At 41.9% G+C, this 23,820-nt stretch overlaps 1 protein-coding gene across 2 annotated transcripts; it reads right to left on the minus strand.

The window, feature by feature from the left end:
* Positions 1 to 9,759: 9,759 nt before the first annotated feature.
* REM2 (RRAD and GEM like GTPase 2) lies at positions 9,760 to 19,302 on the minus strand. 2 transcript variants are annotated; one of them, XM_018556118.1, is made up of 5 exons: positions 19,181 to 19,302; positions 13,499 to 13,825; positions 13,335 to 13,408; positions 12,945 to 13,152; positions 9,760 to 10,179 (listed from the first exon to the last, which is right to left on the minus strand). In XM_018556118.1, exons 2-5 carry the CDS (start codon positions 13,815 to 13,817, stop codon positions 9,902 to 9,904), a joined length of 879 nt encoding a protein of 292 aa, XP_018411620.1. In that variant the 5' UTR covers positions 13,818 to 13,825; positions 19,181 to 19,302; the 3' UTR covers positions 9,760 to 9,901. The 2 variants fall into 2 exon arrangements, with proteins under 2 accessions (XP_018411620.1, XP_018411619.1); XM_018556117.1 differs by having other exon boundaries at positions 12,945 to 13,170.
* Between the last annotated feature and the right edge of the window lie 4,518 nt (positions 19,303 to 23,820).

Here is a 23,820-nt window from a genome sequence, read left to right on the forward strand (position 1 = left end):
ACACCAGAGACACCAAAGATGTACTAAATAAAATAAATGATCTAAAGATAGAGGAGGGTTCCCTATTGGTGGGTATTGATGTGGAATCACTTTACACGTCAATACCACACGAATGGGGGTTAAAAGCTATAGAACATTTCCTCGATGTGCACTTTCCATTGATGGCAACACAAAATGAATTTATTGTAGAACTCTTAACCTTTGCCCTACACAACAACAGTTTCCAATTCTCAGGAGCCTTCTTCAAACAGATTAGGGGCACATCGATGGGGGCTCCTTGGGCCCCATCCTATGCATGTCTCCACCTAGGCCTGTGGGAGGAAGATATATACAATCACCCCCTATACCTGGGCCACGCAAAAACAGTTGTTTTATTTACCTTTACTCTGTAATAGAGAAATGTAAATTCTATGTTGATACTGTCTAACGAAATTGATAGAAGGCTATATCAAAGGGGAGAGAACTGTTCCTTAAAATCCAAATTTCTACTCTCATTTTTTTTAAAAAGGGAAAAAGGGGCGTGACCCCACTATTTAAGCAACATCTCTCCCAACGTCTGATTATGTCCTGACGAAGCCCCGTACAATGGGAGGGGCGAAACGCGTCGACAACTAGACAGCAATCAAGCCTGCAGTCACATATCACAAGTGGACATACGATTCTGAAAACTTTACCTAAAAGATTTACCAACCTTGGTAAGAACCTGCAATTTGGGGCTGGAGGCTCTCACAGACGGACAGACTATATCCCGAACATCCAGGAGACTTCAAAGGAGACCCACGAGGTAGAAACACCGCTCGTGTCTGCTATCGGAGAGTGTGTAACAGCGGACATTGCACTGAGGAGGTGGCGAGTCGTACCTATATTGAAGTGGATATTTGATTTGCACTGGGAAATCCCCAAGCCGCCCGGACTCTGAGAAGACTACAGTATCGTGAGTGATAAAAATGTTACATATATCCGTTAAGGACATCAGCTATATAACACTCTGAGATAGATACTTCTAACATCTACACTCAAAACTAAATAAAAGAAGAAAGAAAAGGAATGAGTCAGGCGGTTGGTTTATTAATGATGACCCAGTGATAGTCTGTCCGTGAGAAAACTCCCTTCCCCTCAAAACAAAAGGACTTGATACACCCCACCACTCCAATTAGAGTAACACGTTGCAGACGAGCAGAAAGGAGTTAATAGCACACACGGTTAAATTTGAATCAGAGGTACCCATTACCTAATAACAGAGAATTTGAAATTTCAATAACAAACGGAAAACAAAAGATGAAATAACTTGGGAGTAAAAATAAGAATAATATCTCTACGAACAAAGAAGACATCCATACAGGAAATATTAAATAAATAAATAAGTAACATCTAAAAACACCTGAGATAATTCAGTCGAAAACAGAGAGAGGGGGTGTTGCGAACTAGAGATATACATAGAACTCTTCATTACATTTGAATAGGAAAATCAGAAGAACGTTTTCCTTTTTCGTTGTCTCCCTCCTCTCTCACCCTTCCAGTTTGGGATCCTTCTCCTTGATCAATACTACTCACGAAAGTGGACATACGTGTGTAAAGGATAAAAGAAAAGGAACCGAAGCTATAGCTACATCGGTTACTTTTTCCTCCCCCCCATGGTGGGGATACAAGGTTAATGTTAATGAGGATCGATCCACATATTAATCATGACTGTATGTGTTCTACAATGTTTTTAATGGTAGTCGGTGAATCTAATGTGCAATAGTGTGTGGTTTTTCAATAAAATTATATATTTTCTACAATTGGTTGACGTGTCCGGATCCTTAAGTTGCCCGCTACTAACCCGTTATCTTTTAACGGGTTAACCCTCGTTTTTTTGTACTGGTTCAATTGGGCCACGGATCGGACGTAACAAGCAATTATGTGTAAATCTAATTAGGGCAGACATAATCAGTCGGATCTCCAGGAAGGAACACAACCCCCTTTTTTCTATTATTCTGAGTTGCCCCACTCAAGCGGCGACCATATTGAGTGGGGCAACTCAGAATAATAACGTGCTGGATTACTGTGATCCTAGTTCATTTTAGTACTTTATTGCTGTGCTGTATGTGTATAGGGCAATGGCGCTTGTGCAGAAGAACTTTTTGGCCAATCTCGTAGTTCTAAGGAAACCGGAAGTCAGGCGGTCCCAGAACTCTAAGTTGGGACTATCGATAGAACACCGGCCCAAGTGGCTCCGTTGGCTAACGAAGGGAAGGGGGGAGGAGTCCGGTGACATCACCGGATCTCCGACGGGACTCCCGGAAGCCGGTGGAGAGGTGAGTGTTTTCATTATTGATCAAAATAATTTTAATCGATCAAAAATATTAACAATTAATCGGGTAATTAATCGTTCCTTTCCGAAGCCCTATTAACTATGTAACTTTTTCAGCTCGACTTCTCTGAACTTCCTGTCCAGTACAATATCGCAAGGGACAGCACTGTCTCCAACAGCTGTCCATTTACTAACATGGAGAAGGGCGGAGTGGCTCGCCTTGCTCTGGCTGTGTGCAAGGGAAAGGAACCACCCTAAAACAAGATATCAGGACCAGTGCTCAGGGGCTCTCCTGATTTTGCAGGAAACTAAAATTCTTAAACATCAAGAAGCAGCATCCATTGTAAGTGATTTTATCAGCATTTTAAAAACTTGACTTTAACATCACTTTAACCTATGGCTTTACAGTTATCCCCCAACACTTAGTGACACTAAACTCGAGTTAAATCTTAAAAATACATTCAAGTACCCCAGCTATTAACAGAAATGTATCTTATCTGTGTATCACTCGGCTGTAGATCCCCAAATCATCTCTGAATTGGTGCTGACACTGTCCTTCCTTCTGGAGGGGGGTTACTTTTGTTCCCCATGGTCCCTGTGTGTGTTGTAAAGTAGTCACCGCTCCATGCTTACTCCTGTGATGCTTACTAATTTGTATTGAGATTATAGTCCATCGCGGGAGTGAGTTTGGAGTGGTGGCTACTTTGCAACACACATGGGGAACCACATTCTAGAAGGAAGGATAGTGCCAGCACCAATTCAGAGATGATTTGAGGTTCTACATCCGAGTGATACACAAATAAGATACATTCTTGTTAATAGTTAAGGTACTTACATGCATTTTTATTTTTGCAAGTTGTCATTCATCTTTAAAGAAGAACTCCGGGATGCACATTATTTTATATAACTAGGTCCCTCTCAGTCAGAGGAAGCAAACTGCTGGAACCATTTATCATTAAAGAAAGCAGACTACATCTCCCATGAGCCATTGCAAAATATGGAGATGGGTGGAGATGGGAAGAGCTACAAAATGCTGTATGCTCCAGTGACTAGTTTTTTTTTTCCCCGACTGCACATACATATATAGGTGCTTCTGCATGACACATTTCTCTGCTTTGAAGTCATCCTACCTCCTCCTAACAGCATCTGGCTGTGTGGAATAGTGATGTCCAGTTCATGAAGGAATCTTTCTTTTGAATTTGATTATTTTCAGTGAAATGGATGAAATGATTCATCTGACTGAACTGATAACTGATACATATGAAAGAGTTCCGTTTTGAATCAATAGGACAGCAGCTCTTTGAATATGATCCTAGAGTGAGAAAGGTAAGCCCCTTCCTGCAACCAATCAGAGAGCTAACATTACACTGAGAATTACAACAGTTCTCAGTCAATAGTACACCAGTACACTGAACCATAGGGAGATAAGAGAGATGACACACAGAGTCTGGATGAGAGAATATCCTCATTTACATTGAGTCAGCTCCTGTGCTTCAGTTCACTTGGTTTTCAGCAGACCCAGCAAGTGAACTGATGAATCAATTAATGTAAAACTAGTGTGGAAGAGCAGTTTGACTTTACAGAGCTTTCCAGCACCTCCCAGTCTCAGGGAAGGAGGTGTGACAGCAGGGAGCTCTGCACTGAGAGTGGGCAGGGTCAGACCAGCAGTCTACGGCTTCCCTACTCTACCCACTGCCGTGCATGCTAGGATGTCATCACTTCCCTGCTGGTTGCAATAGAATGGGGAGGCTATTAGACCACAGGCTAGGCTGATAGACTGCACAGTGGCTAGTGGCCTAACATAAAGGAAATGAAGGCGGCAGAGGGCAGGAAGCACAGACTTGTACCATGGATTTCTGGAAGACCATACTGCTATGCAGAAAAGTAAGCACATATTCTTAATACTTCCAAAAGCTAGTTACAGTAGGCTGAAAATCTTTTTTTCCTACAGTTTTTATTTAAATCTGCTGCTTTCGATGAAATAATCCCTGGTGATCCTGCCATGAAGGTCCTTGTTCAGACACTTCCTGTTATAGGGTGACAATTGCCTCATATTGCACTCCTGCACCTGTGCTGACACATATATTTCGCAGGCATGGTCCACTGTTGTCACTATCACAAAGCTAATCCAAAGAAATGAGGTGCAGCTGACACTGGAGTAAGTGTATGTAGACAAAGTGGTTACAAGAGGATGAAGTAACACAGTATTTTACTGCAAAAATAGTCATGTATGATACACAGAGCATGATGCATAACGGAGGTATATACACTGACCAGCAATGTAACGCAGGTATATACACTGACCAGCAATTACCTTAAAATGATTGAGATGGCTGAATTAGCGTAGATGCAATATTTGCTGGATTACAGTAGCTTTGTTTAACTGTTTTCCTGCAATGCCTGTTGAAAATGAATATAAAACAAATCCCAACTTAAAATAGTTAATATTTAAAAAGGGTCCTTTCCAGAGACTTTAGCTGCAAAACTGTGTAAGGGAATATAAAGCAGCCCGGGGTCTCATTTAAAGTGAATTAAACTTTTGTAGAGCTGTAAAAAGGCATGAGAGAGCTATACAATATGTCTGTTAACCACAGAGGCCGATAGCCACACACACGGGGAGATACAAGAAGAAGAACAGCTGAAAAACCTTTCCTGACGCCAATCCATGGTAGCATACAATGGGTATGGCTCCGCCCCCCACCCAATCACAGGACCAGTTATACTATAAATTAAAGCCCGCCTCCCAAGGCCACCACATTTAGAAAGTAGCTCTCTGCGTGCACTAGGTCACATGCATTGTGCCTGATCAAGCAGATGGAGCTATCAGATTAGACTCTGGATTCGCTCTTCCGAAGGATGTTATCCTTACGGATAGAATTTAGTGATGTACCTCCAGAGTTATTCTGGAAGGCTGTACCCGGTATATGTTCCTGTCCCATTACAGGGTCTGTCCAGGAGTCTTGTCCAAGGTGAAGTTGTTTCTGAATGTGTTTACCAGTGGTACAAATAAATAAATATCTCAGAATTACCCTCCTTGGATGTGTGCTAGTTAGATCCCATTGTATGCTGCCATGGATTGGCGTCAGGAAAATGGAAAATTGTATACTTACCTATCGGTAATTTTCCTTTCCTGACGCCAATACATGGCAGCATACAGGACCCGCCCATGGCTTTCGCATTGAGTACTTGTTACGAGAATGGTGGCCTTGGGAGGCGGGCTTTAATTTATAGTATAACTGGTCCTGTGATTGGGTGGGGGGCGGAGCCATACCCATTGTATGCTGCCATGTATTGGCGTCAGGAAAGGAAAATTACCGATAGGTAAGTGTACAATTTTTGATGGACTGTACCACCTTCTACAATGGGGGGAGGTGCATAATTTGCATATCAATTAAACGCGGTATTTACGTATGAAAACGTTGCGGCTTATTCATATGTTTATAGCGCCACCCAATTATATGTAAATATCCCAGCCGAGCCTATTTTCGGTGGGGGGCCAATAGCCCCTATCTTAGTTTTTGTTGCCCCTGTCTGCCTGACATCTTGTGTCCGGGTTTCAGATTATATGAAACACAGACACAGCGTTCAAAACCCGGATTGTCCAGGTGGCAACCTTAAGCCTTTCCTCCTATTATCTAACCCTAAAGTTATATTAATCTTCTTAGTCCCAGAGCCCAACATAGTCCCCAAACAAATTCTTCCAACTAAACTCTTGTACTGTATACACTTCTTGTCCTACATGGAACTCTCTTAGCTCTGCACACAAAGATATTGGCCAAGTTTGTGATCACTGGGAGCTGCAGATTACTGTAAACTAGAGACTGCAGTATGTGAATAATTCAGATAGGTCAGCAGATTATGTGGTAGATCAGTCACCACATCTGGCGTTCACAATCACTGCCGGCCACAGATGCTACGTCTTTCCCAGTCTAACATTTTGCAAAAATAGAAAAACCAAAACAGATGAACCTTGACAATGCTTTTTTGAGTTATAGCCTTACGATCATCTGTAACACTACAAACTCATCTTCAAAATGCTCTATGATTTTAACTAATCGGTGACAACGTTACCAATTGTGAATTGGTATAGTATGTGAATTTATACTGTACAATAAATATACGGCACGTTTAAAAAAAAAAAAAAACTCATCGCCAAGATGTTTTATAACCGGTTCTTGATTCCGTGTGCTTTCAGAAAGAGCTTCAGTGCCTCTCTCTCGCAACATAACCTGACAGCTCTTACATGAGCCAGCATCACAAGGCCATGAGATGACTGCTTACAGAGTAATTTGGTTATTTGTGTTCCTCTCACTCTTATCACAATAGCGTTCACTGTGGTATGGGGTGCCGTATATGAGTCTCCATGGCAACGTCTCCCCCAGATACAGGGGGAGCTTTGGAATATAGTTGGTTTGTAGTCTCCATGGCAACAAAGCCTGTTCGGATGAATTTCTCCTTTTAAGGTCGGAAGACAGGAAAATTGCTCTGGGGAGGGGGGTAGGAGTAAGGTATACTCAGAGGAAAGGTAGTATGAAGACAGGGTGACAGTGAAGTGGGTGAAGAAAAGCCATAAATATAATCCGTTTTACATGTTGTATATTCAGATGGTTAAGTCCTGACAGTTTATACAGAATCTCTTACACAGTGCTGGTTGAGCATTTATTTTACACACACTTGCTGATGTGAAATGTGTTTATTTGTTGATTTAACAATACATTTCCATCACTCTGAGGGCATCCAAAAACAAACCTTTACACTCCCAACAGTCCACAGGAAAAGGTGTTTTTGGCATAGCCATCCCTCCAGTCTAACGTGCTCTTTTCCCCCTTCACCCGGGTGACATTGTTAGATCTTGGAAGCATTGTATCATACAAGACAAATGGCAATGGTTGTTGTTATCATCCGTCATTTCTCTTACAACTCTCCTAAGGTACAAATCTGAATGGCGCCACTTTGGTGTGACAGAACATCACCATCCTGTCTACTCCGTTGCCAAAACCATTCTATGTAAGCTTCATGAGTCATGTTCTGTGAGTTTGTGTTGTGTCTGGTGCAATTACTGAAATGTAGGCAGAATGCGAGAACAGAGCAATAAATAGGTATGAGCTGGTGGTTGCTTGAAAGGCATCTGGTTGAAGCCCATGAAATATGAAAAAGCCCAGCACTGGCCACATGATCTGTGTGCAGATCTACCATATTTCGGCCTAAATCGTGCCTTACGATGGCCAATTCCCAATGTCCATGACACAGTGATGGCCTAACTAAAAATAAATGGACCATGACAATAGCAATGGTGCTTGTAGGCACACAATGCTAATGGCACCTTGATGCTTCTCCGGACTACTTATCCATATCATATATCATGTTCTTACAAAATGTGTCACTGGGCCAAATACAGTATATGATGCTGTAGATTCACTTTAGTGACTTTTTATAGTATAAAGAGATACCTGCTGGTCCGGGGCTGGATAAATCCCAGGAACCACCCCAGCACCTGAATTCCATAACATTTTGTCCACCCCTAGTTGCTAGTTAATAATACAGTATATGTTAGACATATGATGTTTGGGCAAGCAAAACTGAATTACAAATGTAAGGCTACAAATTTCTCTGAGAAGCACCTTGGCTAAGTGGTTAACACTCTTCTGTTGTAGTGCTGGGTCCTTGGTTCGGTTTCCAATTGGCACATTGCACTGCACGTTTGTATGTGTAACCTGTGTTTTTTATCACACAGTCCAAAAACATTGGGGGTTAACTGGCATCTGAGTAGATTTGCCCTAATCTGAATTTCCTATACAACTACAGCTGGTCCCAAGCCCTAAGGCCTGGTTCACACCTAGGTGCACACGAAGATGTGCATTTGGAATGGCAGTTTCATAAACATGGTGGTCATGTAATGGGACACACAACATGAACATGCATAAAAACACGCATGAACATGTACAACATGCTTCTGCCCCGCGTTTCCATTGAAGTCTATGAGTGGGTGGGAACGAGCTTGAAACAGCCAAAAGAAGCTCATGTACTTTTTTCTGCATTTGGCGTTTTGCTGCTCAGATGTGAACAGGGGCCATTGAAAATCATAGGGTTTCTTGTGTTGGGTGCTTAAAAGCGCTTTTTTCTTCTGCTCAAAAACACCTAGGTGTGAACCAGGCCATACTTAGAAAGCAGGATCTTGGGTGCTGAGATAGCAGCCTGGCCTTAAAAACCAATAACCACTATAGAAACAGCCAAGTTGCTGCCTTCTGTAGCCAGCAACATATAGAGAACCAATAAATATTTGTTTGTAAAGGTCATATACTCATATGTAATTGTAGCATATACTGTACATGTTGGTCATCATCCGAGGGTCTTCACTTATGTCATGGCATTATTTGTTTTCATTTTTATAAACCCCAAAACAAAAAATAATATATTGCAGCTTTCTCTTTATTTTCACCTGGTGATCCGGCCAATACCACAATTCCCAAGAGTGGCTAAGCTCAGTCCTCCACTGTATCTATGGAGGAACAACGTAGCCACCCTTGAACAGCAGAATTGTGGAGAGGTAGTGTTGGATGGACTAGTAGACTTAGATGGAATTTACAAGAATGACTAAGAAATGAAAAGCTTACTCCAGCTTTTAAGGCAGTAACAGAAACAGTTTTTTGTTTCCTTTTGGGAGGTTTTTTAAGGTTATGTAAATGAATCAAGGCTGACCTTTGTAAAGCCGGGTATACACGTTTCTATTTTTTCTGTTTAACCCATGGGCTGAATGAAAAAAATAGAATAGATTCCTCCATCAACACTTACGAGCGTTGATGGACAAATCCCACGCTGTTTGCATTGTATTATGACAGCCTCCGCCCTCTGCTGTCAGAATACCCAGACGGAGCTAGCAGCTGATAGGCTTCAGGCTCCGTCTGGCCGAGAATTTCCAAACCGGCTCCTTCGATCAGCTGATTGAGGGATGCCGGGTAGAAGGGTGCTGACAGCCGCACCCACTGCGGATATCAGCCAGTTCATTAGGAACCGGATAAAATTTGTCACGTGTAAACCCTACTTAAGCACCCCTGTCAGTTTTAAATGGTGTGTCTCAACCCTCTAAGTTCCACTTTTGCTTGAGAGCTTTGTCTTTTAAAGGAAGTAGAAACATAACAGACTTACTGGACAGATCACCAGGTAATAAAACTATGTTATAGGGGACTCAGGAAAACAAAACCTGCTATGTTAATGCCATTGACTGATTACATCATATTTGTCATTTCTGATTTTTGCCCATATGTCCACTTGAAGCCCTCTGTGAGAAGTCTCCTTTAGGACACAAGTACTCTAAACTTGTATTCTTGTGGACATACCATTACGGTCCTGGTAAACATACAGTATATTCACCTTTGGGAATGCTATACATGATTTTTCCTTAGTGTTGTACCAGGTAGTGGTTTTCTTATGGTGTTGTTGTTATTTTGTTTTAGCACGGGGTTCATAGAAATATCAGTCTATGCCGCCCATGTTCTGTTAATATGGTTCCACATAGGATGGTCAGAAGTTCTCCGAGTTCTGTGGCAGACACGAGGTCATGTGGCCAGTCCGGCTTCCTTATGGCACATGGACAGCATAGTTCACAAGTCACAGGACAGAAAGGTCATGGCATGATTTTGACCTCTGCTTGAAGAAACCTTTATGTTTTCCCATAATTCCCTGCAAAAGTCGCCTCGCTCTTTTGGTCAGACTCTCTCTGCGAACTGGTGGTAGGAGGGTGGCTGGCTGGGGATTGTGTTGTCCCTCATCTTTTCGTAGACGGATCTGTCTGACAACCCCCTCAAGCAACTCCTGTGTATTATGGTGAAGGGCAGCAGATGTCTCTGTGTACTTACAGCTTAGCATGCCTGCCAGGGCGCGTCCCTCTGAAAGAAAAAAGAGAAATCCAGTGTACACAATGGCATCAAGGCAAACTGGGAATGTTACAGTATGAACTGTCATTCTAATGTCCATGGTGACAGATTAAATAAGAGCCTGCTTCATGTGGATATGTTTCTTTTTGTTTCCATAAGTAGGAGTAAAGTATTTGTTCATACAAGAACCTTATCGGGAGACTATACTCTTCTATTTTGATCTATTTTAGCCGTGGTCCAGCAGAGAGCACAGCAGCGTTCATTCCACTTTCTACAAAAGCTTTACATCTGGATATTGTGCAAGCACATTTATTATGTATATCAATGTCTAACACCTGTCTTCTCTTTGAGGAAAGAGAGGAGGATGTAAAAGAACATTTTAATACCAGGCTTGATTTTTACAATGCTGTCAAGAGAGGTGAAGGCTGCAGACGTTCTCATGGGCCTTTGTTGACGCCTGAACTGCTTTTCTTCTCAATACAAGTCACTGTAAATGCAAAAACACCTCAAGGAAACTCAGAAGCAACTCAAAGCAGCTCAGAGGCAATTTAAAGCAACACAAAGGTAAACTGCAGCTAATCAGAAAAAAGTCAAAACAACTCAGAAGCACATAAAGGTTTACTGCTTTTGAGTTGTTTGTAAGTTTGAGTTCCTTAGTCGAGCGCTTAGTTGCAAAGATAGATAAGAACTCCACCACTCAGGCTATGTCTTCCTCAACCACTCAGGCTCAGACTCATCAGTTAAATAACACAATTCAACTAAATGTGCCAAACAAACTTTTCAGATGATTTCCAAATTTAAAAAATGGTGCGGTCAGAACACTGCTGCCATTGTGTCACCTACTGCAACAATAGGCATTTGTATCATACCAGTAACCCTCAATATCATACAAGTTAGAGCAAAAGAGGAGAAAACCACTTATCCTGATCTGTAATGCAACTGTACATACTATTTTCACTGATATTATTCTAGTGACATCATTTGCACATGCCCAGTGGCTCTTACTTTCTCAGCATCCTGACCCAGCTGAGATGATCAGACTGCCCTGCCAAGATGACATACTCCTCTGTCTCTGGCATAGGCACTGACTATCACAATCTGTGCGGAAGTAAGGTAAGAGAAAATCAATGCCAGGAAGCAGCAAAGATGGCACTGGCTTGCACAGGGTAACTAAATAGGATAGATGCAGGTCATTAGAATGCAAGTATTAGCTGAAAGAAGTAAATGGGGTTCTAAGGTTTTCTTGGCAGGGGACTGCAGACTTTAATTCCGCTTTAGGTACAATTTACTGTTAAAGTGAAATAATAATTTATAAAGTTAAATTCAAGTCTACCAAATTTATAAACCCGTGTTTTATAGCATTTTAGCAGAGCATCCATGACATTCAGTTTACAGAGTATGCTGGGCTTGCATGACCTCCATGCTTGTTGGCAGCCTGTGTAAAATTGTCGGAGCTAGATGTCTTATCTCTGCTAGGATAAAGAAGAAGCCGTGTGCCCATATTCTAAGGTATTCAACAGTTCATGTTATTTGATCTCTCCTGCTGTAATAGTCTATCAAACAAAAAAAAACAACTAAAGAAAATAGCCTATGAAAAGCTGTACTGCAGCCCAGAGATCGCCACCTGGTGGCTGCAAGTGGTGAGTGCAGTATATGCCAGATTAATAAACTAAAGCACTATCTGCTTTTAATGTTTTTAGCACTGAAATGTAGGACATTATTTAAAGATTTGTACCCTTTCTGATTAAACATTTTTAAATGTTTCACCTAGGTTAGCTCTAGTTTACTTCTTTTACCTATAAGTCATTAAAAGTCTAACACTCTCTTGGCTAAACCCATTCTCTGCTGTAAAATTAAAGTGTATGTAAACCCTAACAATAAACTTCTCTTGTTTTCTCCATTTGGTCTGTTAAATACAAATACCATTGAGAGTGTACTGTAACATCTGTACGTGCAAAAAATAATTGTCGGTCCTGACAGAAATCTTCTAACAAGCTCTCTGCTTGTGCTGACTGCTGTCAGTTACTATGTTCCCTACTATCAAGGATCCTATAAGGATTACGGTGTGCTGGTGACGTTTCTGCAAGTATCTCTATTTGGCGGTGCCATACGCAGTCATTCCAAGCACCCTTCCCCGACCACGGGCTTTACCGGTAAGGAGTAAAACTAGCCTTCTCTTTCCTTTTCTTCCCCCGGTATCTGCTCCCTTCCTCTGTGTATGCCTAAGATCTTCTCCAACCGCTGAGCCGTGAATCTCCTGCATCAGCCCTGCTGAGCTCCGACCGATGGATGTGGCTGCATCTGGATGACAGATCCTAGAGCAGGACACGTGACCAGCACAAACATTCTCCTACTGATGACGGTACATTGTAACCACTAGGCACATTCCATCCGGTCGCAGACTTGTGTGCCAGGGGGATGCGGAAGATCGGGGATCGCCATTCGTATGAGGTTGGATGCAGGAGATATACATAGATCTTGGCTTTTTTGGTGTCCCCCTGGAAAGTGCCGCCCAAGGCCTTGTGGTAGATACGCCCCTAGCTGTGAAAGGTATCAGACAGTCATCCTATGTGTACCTTCCATGTAGTTTTTTAAGCGAATACAATGGTTCCATGGGTTCTATCTTCATAAGTAGGCTGGGTATGCACTACTATGTAATGTACACATTATGAGACAGGTGCCATTATCTGTACTGTTATTTTGTAAAACACCCTTATTGTACTCACATATTCTTTCCCATGCTAATGTGTATGTATGCTAAATCTTCTTGTCAATACCTTCCATGCTGACCTCTCTGGAGCGAGCTAGATCTCCCTTATTGCCAACAAGAATCACTGGAATATGGCGATGTGGACGAACAGAGCGCAGTTTCAGAAGAAGACCAGGCAGATGTTGAAAGCTACTTCTGTCTGTCACTGAAAAGATTAGAAGGAAGGCATCCCCCATTTGTAGGCAGCTTTCTTGCATCCAAGTATGTGGACCTGACTGAGAAGATAAAGACCGCTATAACTAAAAGAGAACATTGTGATGGGTTCACAAGCAGCACTATTTTTCTTTAACATGTAGATCTTTAACATTTTAAGGATTTCCATCAACACAATGTCATGTACCCAAAGTACTTGTAAAACACCTGAGAAGGGAATATTGGATCCTATCGAAATTCTTACCTGTTCCCAAATATCATATACAATTAATGCTGTCTTTTCTCCATCCACCATTAGATCTATCTCATATGTATCCTCTGGAAGTGACAAGAAGATATTTTTCACAATCATATCAGGTCAAGCACATACATTTAACCCACTCTCTAATATAATTTGCCAGAATTTACCTGGATGCTCAGCTTCATGAGGGAAAGAGTCTTTAAGGCCTCCAAATATCCCAGCAAGAGTTGTCTTTCCTACTCCAGTGTCACCAACCAACATAACTTTGTAGGATCCAGGCTCCGGATTACTGTCTGAGGACCTTATAGAGTCGGACGACCCTGAATGGACACTTGGCCAGTCAAGCTCATCGACAGCTTGCGCACGTCTCAGCTGGTGTTTGTAAGGCAGGGGCATACTACCACGACGGTGTGAGTCTACAGCAAGAGGAAGACTTCCCCGATGTTGCCGCAGACCCCCCAGCTTCTCTATTTTGTTTAGTGTCATGGCAGTGGCTGTAAAACAAATCATTAGTAGTATAGCACAATTAGTACACCTATGCTTTAAAAACCATGTAGCATGTCAAAACTGGTTCTTACTTTAAGTGAACCTAAGTGAACAAGTACAGTTATGGGACGCATAAAAAGGAAGTGGGCCTGAGTTCTGAACCACAGGAGTTGGTCAAGAGTTGTGTAATTGCATCTAAAATAGTGAACACTTTAAGACCTTTGTGGTCTATCAGGTGGGAGAAAATGTCTTAAAGCATAATTAATAACATTAAAGTAGATTATATATACTGCAATGGTCCCCATACACTGTTTCACAAGTCATGGTATATGGCATGAAGCTGGTTTTATTTTGATAAAGTCGTGAAGAAAAGTCCCTGAACACTAATTTGCTGCATTTACGCATGAATGCTATCAAGACATGATATGATATTCATCTTTTTCCTAATAATACAGATTCTTATTTGGGGAAACTACACAAAACAGCATTTTACATTATAGCTTCCCTTTTGCACAAATGGTTTACATAATAACTTATTACATTGTACAAATATGTCAATCTCAAGGATAATCTTTGGAAAAATTCAAGTATGGATTTAATTCATGTATTTGAAGAAATTCATGCGTGGATTTGATTTGCCCTGTTGTACAAAAAAACCCACAATTTTGGATACCTACTTTTACCAACAGAATTCAGTTGGAATGTGATATAGCCTGATCCAATGAGATTTCCAGAGAGCTCAGAAGAGTTGATGAAGCTGGAAAAGGTTACAAAAAAAGATTTCCTAAAATTTGGGCTTCAGTCAGTCTACAGTTGGGAAGATACTTAGCAAAACTGGCACTCTCATTAGAAGCAGGCATCCTGTAAAGATCAATACAAGAGTATCTTCAGACAGGTGACTAAGAACCCTAGGGTGACAGCTAAGGATCCATAGCACCTTGTGTTCTTAGAACGACTGTGTTATACCTCAAGGGATACACTGGACAATAATAAAGTTCATTTCTGGGCTTCCATAGTGAAACCCACTGAGCTACAACAAAACCTAGTGAAGCCCACTGAGCTACAAAAATACCTTGCTACCCATTTTCAGAAATGCTAAAGACCACCTGGATGTTTTGAAGCAACACTGGAACCATGTTGTGTTTTCAGATAAAACAATAAGTTTTCATGACAGTGTTCAGTATATGAGTCCCTATTTTTTATTTCACGTGCCTTATTTCTCTCCACACCAAGTTGCCCAGCGAGGTTTGGGACAAAGCATACACATCTGAGGTGTTAAACATTCTCAGCAGGTCACCACTGTAAGCTCCCTGAAAAGACATAGTTAGTCCCAGCCCCTGTCAATTTGGCTGGGCAGTTTGGCCTGCAAGAAAAATATAAATGAAATATGAAAATAAAAAGTAGATCCATATACAGAAAGTACACAGATAATACATACACATGTATTAACTGCATACAGATATACACATTTATTTCAAGATGCTGGTCCTTAAAATAAGACTTTAATTATGACTTACTTTAAAATGACACTTTATTTTGGCTGCCATTTATGCGCCAATCTAGTACTTGTTATATGTAGATGATGCCATGCTATTGAAAAAAACTAGGGATTCTTGAAAGTTTGCACTAAATCAGGGTACTTCAACTATTAAGCTAATACTTATGTTTAAATCACCCTTAGGGCTTTGCTCTTTTACTATACTATGTAAATACATTTGTAATCCAGCACGTTATTATTCTGAGTTGCCCCACTCAAGCGGCGGCCATATTGAGTGGGGCACGTGAGATTAATAACGTGCTGGATTAGCGTGATCCTAGTTCATTTGATTACTTCATTGCTGTGCTGTATGTGTAGAGGCCAATGTAGTTGGATCTGTATGTGCGTTATAATTAATCGAAATTAATTGATTAATCGATTAAAAAATTTTTTTATTAATCGAACACGAAAAATGTAATCATTACCAGCCCTACAAAATGTAAATATTGCAGAATATACAGCCTCATGCTACATAACTAAGCTCCATTTCATGCTTGATAAACTAAATTATTAATGTATCTTAAATAGAAAACTATCTTTAGATTGATTTTTACTCCAAAAGCATTTTATTGAAATAAATTTGATAAAAATAAAAAAAATCAGATTTAAATTTAAAAAAATCATTGATTTTTATCCACCCTGACTAAAATACATTTATTTAGTATATATAAGGTATCCCCGGAGGTATCCTTAGCCTTTCTGTTGTTATAGAACTACAAGTCTCATAATACATTGCAAGGCTCTGACAGCCACATGCATGACTCCCAAAAGCAGAGGCACAAAGAGATTTGTAGTTTCACCCTAGCTGGAGTGCCAAGGTTACCTACCCCTGCCCTATATTTTCACTTTCTAATCCTTGGCATATGTTCTTTTCTTTCACAGTAGCTCATGAGTGGGTGGTGAACTCTAATAAACGAGAATCTCAATAAGATATTTTATACAGAGATATCTTAAAATGCTGTTATCCTAAATTCTAGTTGTAGCTGTTCAAACCTTGTAAAGAAGAAATCCCCTGATAGTGCATACTGTATGTTACATTCGCTCTGCTAATACTGTTATACCGACTGACTATTCCTCACTATTACCGTAATACCATTGAATTATATAATCACACTTCTGCCTCCTTTTAATCCAGGATGATCTCTGATCAGTATCCAGGACAAACAGAGATTACATACTCCAATCCTATCAATTCAGTGGGCTCTCTAGGGGAAAGCATCGTTTGGTTTAAACAATACAATATTTTCTAATGAAACAATTGCACAATAACAGCTGTTTTTGATGCTGGTCATCTGAAATGTGTTACCAGACCTTCTTATCGGCGATACAAGTTAATGTCACAAAAAAAGGCTCCTATTTGATCTCAGTTCTTTTTAACATAATGCTGTTGACGCATATATACTTTTTGCTAAGACATTTTCTGCCCCCCAACCTTTTAGCAATTACATGGTTACATAGTTAATCAGGTTGAAAAAAAGATACAAGTCCATCGAGTTCAACCTATAGAGAGAAAAATAATAATAAAAGAAAAACCTCTATTAACAGAACGCTATGCCCAAAGTTACCCACAGCTGATCCAAAGGAAGGCATAAAACCCCTATAAAGCATTGTTCAATTTGCTCCAACAGGGGAAAAAAATTCTTCCCGATCCCCCAAGACAATCGACTATTCCCTGGATCAACAATCTGTGTCGGTATTACCCCAAAAATGTTAATATCCAGTAATATTCTGTGCATTTAGGAATACATCCAGATTTTTTTAAAACAGTTTTTTTTAAACAGTTCAGTTTTTTAAACTGAACTAGCTCCTGGGGGAGTCTATTCCACATTTTCACAGCTCTAACTGTGAAGAATCTTTTCCATATGGAAAGGTTAAACCTCTTTTCCTCCAGACGCAGTGCCCCTTTGTCCTTTGCAGTGACCTGAATAATTTGACACCAAGCTTACTGTATGGACCATTAATGTATTTATACATGGTGATCATGTCTCCCCTTAATCGCCTCTTCTCCAGAGAGAACATATTCAGTACAGTTAATCTCTCATCATAGCTGAGCTCCTCCATGCTTCTTATGAGTGTAGTTGCACTTCTTTGCGCTCTATTCAATTCCCCAACACCCTTTTGAGAACTGCTGCCCAAAACGGAACTGCATATTTTAGACTAATTCTTTAGATCCCTTTCACACAGGTTTTCCTGTCAGTATATCAAGCGGACCTGATCGAAAGCCCAATGTTAGTGTATGGACAGCTAGATCTAAATGGACGGGTGTTCGTTCACATCTGGTTGCCCCTGGATTCGGCCAGGTCCAGAAAAACAAATGGATCAGAGTTCCATTTCACCAGAGCTGATTGTTCGGGATTGGGGGTAATCTGATGTAAATGGACACAAGTCTGTTTACATCCAACTCCCTATAGGTCTAGTAACTTCAGTTGATGGAGAAAAAAACTGGACAGATACGGATGTCACAACGGTGACATCCGTTCTGATCAGCAGGGGACCCGTGCATAGATCCCCTCCTGATCGGACCGTGTGAAAGGAGTGTGAGATTTTAAATACTTATATTTAAATAATTCATATTCTGTAGATTGCCCATTAGTATAATCATGGACAATTCATGAGCCTAAATTAAGGGCTATATGTAAAATAATGTAGATTGTCCCTCCCACCCTAACTTCCAGTATAGAGGTCACAAGATATATGACAAGCAGGCATCAAACTTCCAGGGTGATCAGTGTCCATGAATGGTCTCTTTTTAATATCCAGTTATGCTTAGATTGGGCACCTGCTAAGGCAACGTGTTGTGTGCATGTGACAGCTCACATCTCTGCTGCAGCAGTAGTACTGTCAGCCCTGCCACTGAGCCATTTAGTCCAATTTGTTCCTTTCATCTCAGCCATGGAAGGAAGATGATATGCACTACTCCCTGTAATTGACTATATGGTGTCTAAAAGTTAGCAAGAGTTCGACCTTAGGCTCTGCATCATCCGCCATCTGGGTAATGGAATCAGAGGACCAGTTTCCTCTAAGGAATCGGCAAACTGCTGGCTAATTGATTCTTTGCCACAAGCATTGACTAAAATTATCCTTATCCAGGGAGCTCTCTGCATACCATAGCTGGGCTTATTGACATGCACATTTCCATCTCCTATGGCAAAACAATTGATGAGAGGCACAGTCTTTGAACAGATCATGCAATAATAAATGCCATCATTAACTTCTTCACTGCCGGAGCACATTATAGCCTATTAGGTAGCTTACTCCCTCTCCATCCCAGACATCCAACGATGACAGTAACAGGAATCCATTCCCAGCAGCAGGGAACGATCACTTCTAATCGGCATATATGTATTTATCTTTCTGCCAGTCTTTACAATAGTCTGTCTCTAATACCTGCTATTAGAGTTGTAAACTATTTCTATGTCACAGAAGCCAACAATGCTGATCAGCCATGATGCCTAGGGGGGAAAAATTGCTCCAATTTACGCTTTTGTCACATACATCTCCCTTCCCGGGGAATATACTGAATAATCACATCGCCTAGAACGACTGGCAGCCATTAACCCCTTCCTGGCACAAGCTGCATCTGGTAACTTTGAAGTCTATTCTGTACACTATTGGCACGCAGTGGTTTTCATTCATCCATAGTGATTGGCTTTGCATCGATGTACAACTATGTATGCATAGAATTTACATTATAGACTCAGTCTGGAGTGCTTGGAAAAATCAGATTAACTCACAGAGAGAGATTGAAGGGTTACACTGCAAGCCCTGTATATATCATCCAACTGGCACTGTCATTTGCTTCTTCATCCTGTGCCACCCCACCTACCTGTATTCCTCAGTGTGCTCCCCCTGGCTCTGGCACCTGTCTGTTACCTCTTCCCCGAAGCCCTGTCTTCTGCCTGGGTCTTCTCTGTGACAGATGCTCGCCTCCATCTGCTCTGTCCCTCCCCGTCCCTTTAAATATTCCCCCACTAGACACACACCATGGGCTGGGGAGACCCTCCCTCTCCTGATGAGCAGCCAGGGACGTCACTGGGATTCCCCTCCACAGATCACGTGATGCTCCCTGTTCCCCCGCACTCGCCTTGCGCTGGGTACCGATCCTGCCAGGCGTCCAGATGAGACTACTGGGGGTGCAGATGGTTGAAGGGGGCACATCTGCTCTGGCAGGAAGGTTGGCATTTGATTAACCTGAGCACTGCTGCCTGTAGCTCAACTATAGCCTGTGTTAGTTATTGCTACTTTTTCATCTAAGTGCTGAAACAGAAGTAATGTGCTTTATCGCCCAGCCTGCACCCCTGCTGCTCCAGATCCATGCTGAAATGTAATATTCACACATCAAATCTACACTCGTATATAATCAGCTACTAGAAATTATTTTATCAATGTGTGGGCTACCATTAGCATCATGTTTTTAAAACACGCACACTGGGCAAAAGTAGTTTAGGAATTTTTTCTGCAATTGCCACGTGGATGTACCCCATTGAAATCAATGCGGCCGCGTGGCAATCGCTGTCTGCAATTGTGCATGACCACACATTCCCGGAACGTGCATCTCGGATCGCTCAGGTCTGCACCGGGCTTGAGTGCTACAGATGCTGCGTACAGCCGTTCTGTACATATCAATGACAGGCTGTGGCTGTATGCTGGTAAATTCTGCTCCCTGCATGTACAGCTGTATGGGTTTAGATGTATGGCCCTGGATGTGGACATTCAGACTCGCCGCTGCTCTCCCGCACCGAAGGTAAGTGAAAAAAAAACATAGCGCAAACATCGTGCCATTTTGATAAGTACAAGTACTTGTCAAAATGCCACGTTTTTTCCGCCCTCACCCTGCAGCGCCGTAAGGCGGCCGCCTGACTTGCCTTGCGGTAGCGCCGGGCCTGCCTGTATGCAAGTCCACACTAAAAGTGCCCATACACTGCACGATTCTCGTACGAGAATCGCGTCTTCCGTCGAACCAGCATGCTAGAAAACCCGCCGGGAATCGTACGATTCTCGGCGAGTTAGTGGCCTGCTGGTTCAACAACTGCCGAACGGGCCGGTGTGCGCACGCGCACACTGCCTGTTTGCAGTCACCGTAAGCCCGCCCCTCATTACAGTAATCGTAAGCCCGCCCCTCAGGGGGGCGGGCTTGCGATGATCGTGAGTACGATCTGCCTGTCCAAGATGGGCAGATCGTATGTTTTTTTAAGTACTTTACAACCATCGCAAGACTAAGGTCTTGCGATGGTTGTAAAGTGTATGGCCACCTTAAGAGCAGCCTTTTCCAGTCTGTACATATCAATGACGGGCTGCGGCTGTATGCTGGTAAATTCTGCTCCGTGTATGTACAGCTCTGCAGGTTCAGATGTGTGCCCCGGGTGTGGACAGTCTTAATTCAGGGACCTACAGCCATACCTGTATACAAGTCCACACTCAGGGCAACCTTTACCAGTCTGTACATATCAATGACGGGTTGCAGCTGTTTGCTGGTAAATGCTGCTCCATTTGACCATTAAATGTATTATTTTAAATACAAGGAGTGTAAACACCTGAAATTGGCCTGGTATCAGCCACTTGCCATCCCCTGTACAGCAGAGATCAGACTAGTAGATGGAGAAGTAGAGTCAAAGAGTCAGTCAGTTGTACTGCGGTGCTCATAAGCTGACAAGGAACATGCTTATTGGAGGAGAGAGTAGAGTGAGATAGATGAGCTCATCAGTCTGCTGCTTTTCCATTCACTGTCCAGTCACAGAATAAGGCAGGGGTGGGTACTTCCAGCCCTCCAGCTGTGTTTTAACTACAAAGCCTAATATGCCTCTGCCTATGGAAGTCACACCTCTAAATGACAGTCTTGCAATTCCTCATGGGACTTGTAGTTCCAAAACAGCTGGAGGGTCAGAGTTGCCCACCCCCTTGCAGGAACAAAACCTGCAAGTGTAACTCAGTAACAGACAACTTTCCACCTAAAAAATGTGAGATCTTTGAGGCTTACATACCATCGTAAGGAGCTTTAATTTAAAAAAGAAGTAATATTTATTTTTAACTGAGTCCGCTGAGATATGAAAATTACACCCACATAACTAAAATAAAGATCCTGGCATTCCTGCCACAATAATCCACAGCTTCCTGCAGCAGCAATGCCAGATCACGCCGTGTAAATGAGGCCTTAGAATGCAAAATGAAGGGTTCATCAGCAAAGCCTGTCAAAATGTCTGCTACTGAAAACTGACTTTATTTCAACAGGTGTACGGCAGGGTTGCTAATGACAATCCCTGATAGAGAGAATGCCAATAGATGCTGCATTTACATATCGACATAAGAAATACAGGAACAATGCAACCATAAGAAGGTAAAATCCCAGCAAAAACTACATTTAGCCAAAAGTTATAGGAAGTAAAAACATGTATTATACAACGCTATTTTTAAGCAAAGGATATAAAGTCATTAAAAAAGGTAAGAACAATTAGAGAGGTAATCATAATCACCATAACAACCATCAGCAATTATTTTTTCTTTGACTACTATTACAAACAAATGATAACATTAGGTTACTATGGGTTAGGATAACCAAAAAGATGCGCTTTTCACAAATAATGTGACCAAGTGACTGCCCAGGGTTGACAACCATTTCTGATTGTTTTTGGACACAACTGTGGAGACCTTATACAATGACACATGTTAGCTGTACTTTGAGACTATTGTGCATGAAATATATATATATACATACACATACACACACACACCCCCCCAATCAGCCATAACATTATAACCAACTGTTTAATATTGAGCAGGTCCCCTATTTGCTGCCAAAACAGCTCTGACCCGTTGAGGGCTGGACTCTACTAGACCTCTAAATGTATGCTGTGGTATCAGGCACCAAACCATCAGTAGCAGATCCTTTAAAGTCTTATAAAATGCGAGGGGAGCCTAACTGGATCGGACTTGTTTTCCAGAACATCCCACAGATGCTCAATTGGATTGAGATCTGGAGAATTTGGAAGCCAGGTCAACACGCTGAATCCATTGTTGTGTTCCTCAAACCATTCTTGAACTATTTTTGCAGTGTGGCAGGGCACACAATCCTCCTGAAATAGGCCACTGCCATCAGGGAATACTGTTTCCATGAAGGGGTGTACTTGGTCAACAACAATGGTTAGGTAGGTGGTAGGCGTCAAAGTAACATCCACATGAATGGCATCATACTGCCTCCGCTGGCTTGCCTTTTTCCCGTAGTGTATCCTAGTGCCATCTCTTCCCCAGACAAGTGACGCACACTAGTTCTAGTGGTCTAGTTCTGATGCTCACATGCCCATTGTAGGCGCTTTTGGTGGTGGACACAGGTCAGCATAGGTAATCTGATCGGTCTGCAGCTGTGCAGCCCCATACATAAACTGTGATGCACTGTATGTTTCAACATCTTTCTGATGGAACCAGCAATAACTTTTTCAGCAATTTAAGCTACAGTAGCTCTTATACTGGATTGGACTACACAGGCCACCCTTTACTCCCCATGCAGTAGGACCAATACAAATGAATGGAGTTACGCAGACCACCACAAGTGCACCCTGCAGCACCTCTGCGATGTCACATCACAGAGGTGTGAACAAGAACTTAAAGTGACACTAAACTCAGGAATTAAATATTATAAATACATTCAAGTACCATAACTTTTATTAAAAATGTATCTTATTTGTGTATCACTCGGGCATAGATCCTCAAACCATCTCTGAATTGGTGCTGACACTGTCCTTCCTTCTGGAGGGGGGTTACTTTTGTTCCCCATGGTCCCTGTGTGTGTTGTAAAGTAGCCACCACTCCAAGCTCATTCCTGTGATTGACTACAATCTCAATACAAACTAGTAAACTAAACATGAGATTGTAGTCCATCACAGGAGTCAGCTTGGAGTGGTGGCTGCTTTACAACACACACAGGGACCATGGGGAACAAAAGTTTCCACCCTCCAGAAGGAAGGACAGTGTCGGCACCAATTCAGAGATGATTTGAGGATCTACAGCCGAGTGATACACAAATAAGATAATTTTGTGTTACTAGTTAAGGTACTTAAATGCATTTTTAGGGTTTAACTCTTGAGTTTAGTGTCTTACTAAATTACAAGTCAGGCACCTCAACATGCCCTTTATTAACACGAAAAGCCACTATATGCCCAACTTTAATTTAGTTTTGCATGCCCTGCCAGCTGTGAATTAATCAGAAGAGGGATACAGCCCTCCCTCTCTCTAGAGATGACCCCTGGATTTTCAGTCTGTAGTAGTAAAAAAGTGAACTGGCAGTGCTGAGCTTTTAAAGGCTTTTAACCAGTTGACATCCGCGGTGTTAAACCCCCTTCCCATCCAGGCCATTTTTCAGTAATCAGTAAAAAAAAAACAGCTTAAACAGCGGTTTAGACTAACCTCATTATCGCTGCGACCTCCCGCGGCGAGAGTCCGGGACTGTTTGTGTGGCCGAAAAGGATCTTGGGG

This window comes from Nanorana parkeri, unplaced genomic scaffold (genome assembly GCF_000935625.1).
Source record: "Nanorana parkeri isolate BGI_ZX_2015 unplaced genomic scaffold, ASM93562v1 scaffold225, whole genome shotgun sequence".
Taxonomy (NCBI): Eukaryota; Metazoa; Chordata; class Amphibia; order Anura; family Dicroglossidae; genus Nanorana; species Nanorana parkeri.

Coding starts and splice junctions, on each gene's coding strand:
- REM2 (XM_018556117.1), bottom strand. CDS start 13,817: ATGACACTAAACAAAATAGAGAAGCTGGGGGGTCTGCGGCAACATCGG. Junction 13,171..13,334: donor TATATGATATTTGGGAACAG/GTAAGAATTTCG, acceptor TTTTAGTTATAG/CGGTCTTTATCTTCTCAGTC. Junction 10,180..12,944: donor CAGAGAGGTCAGCATGGAAG/GTATTGACAAGA, acceptor TTTTTCTTTCAG/AGGGACGCGCCCTGGCAGGC.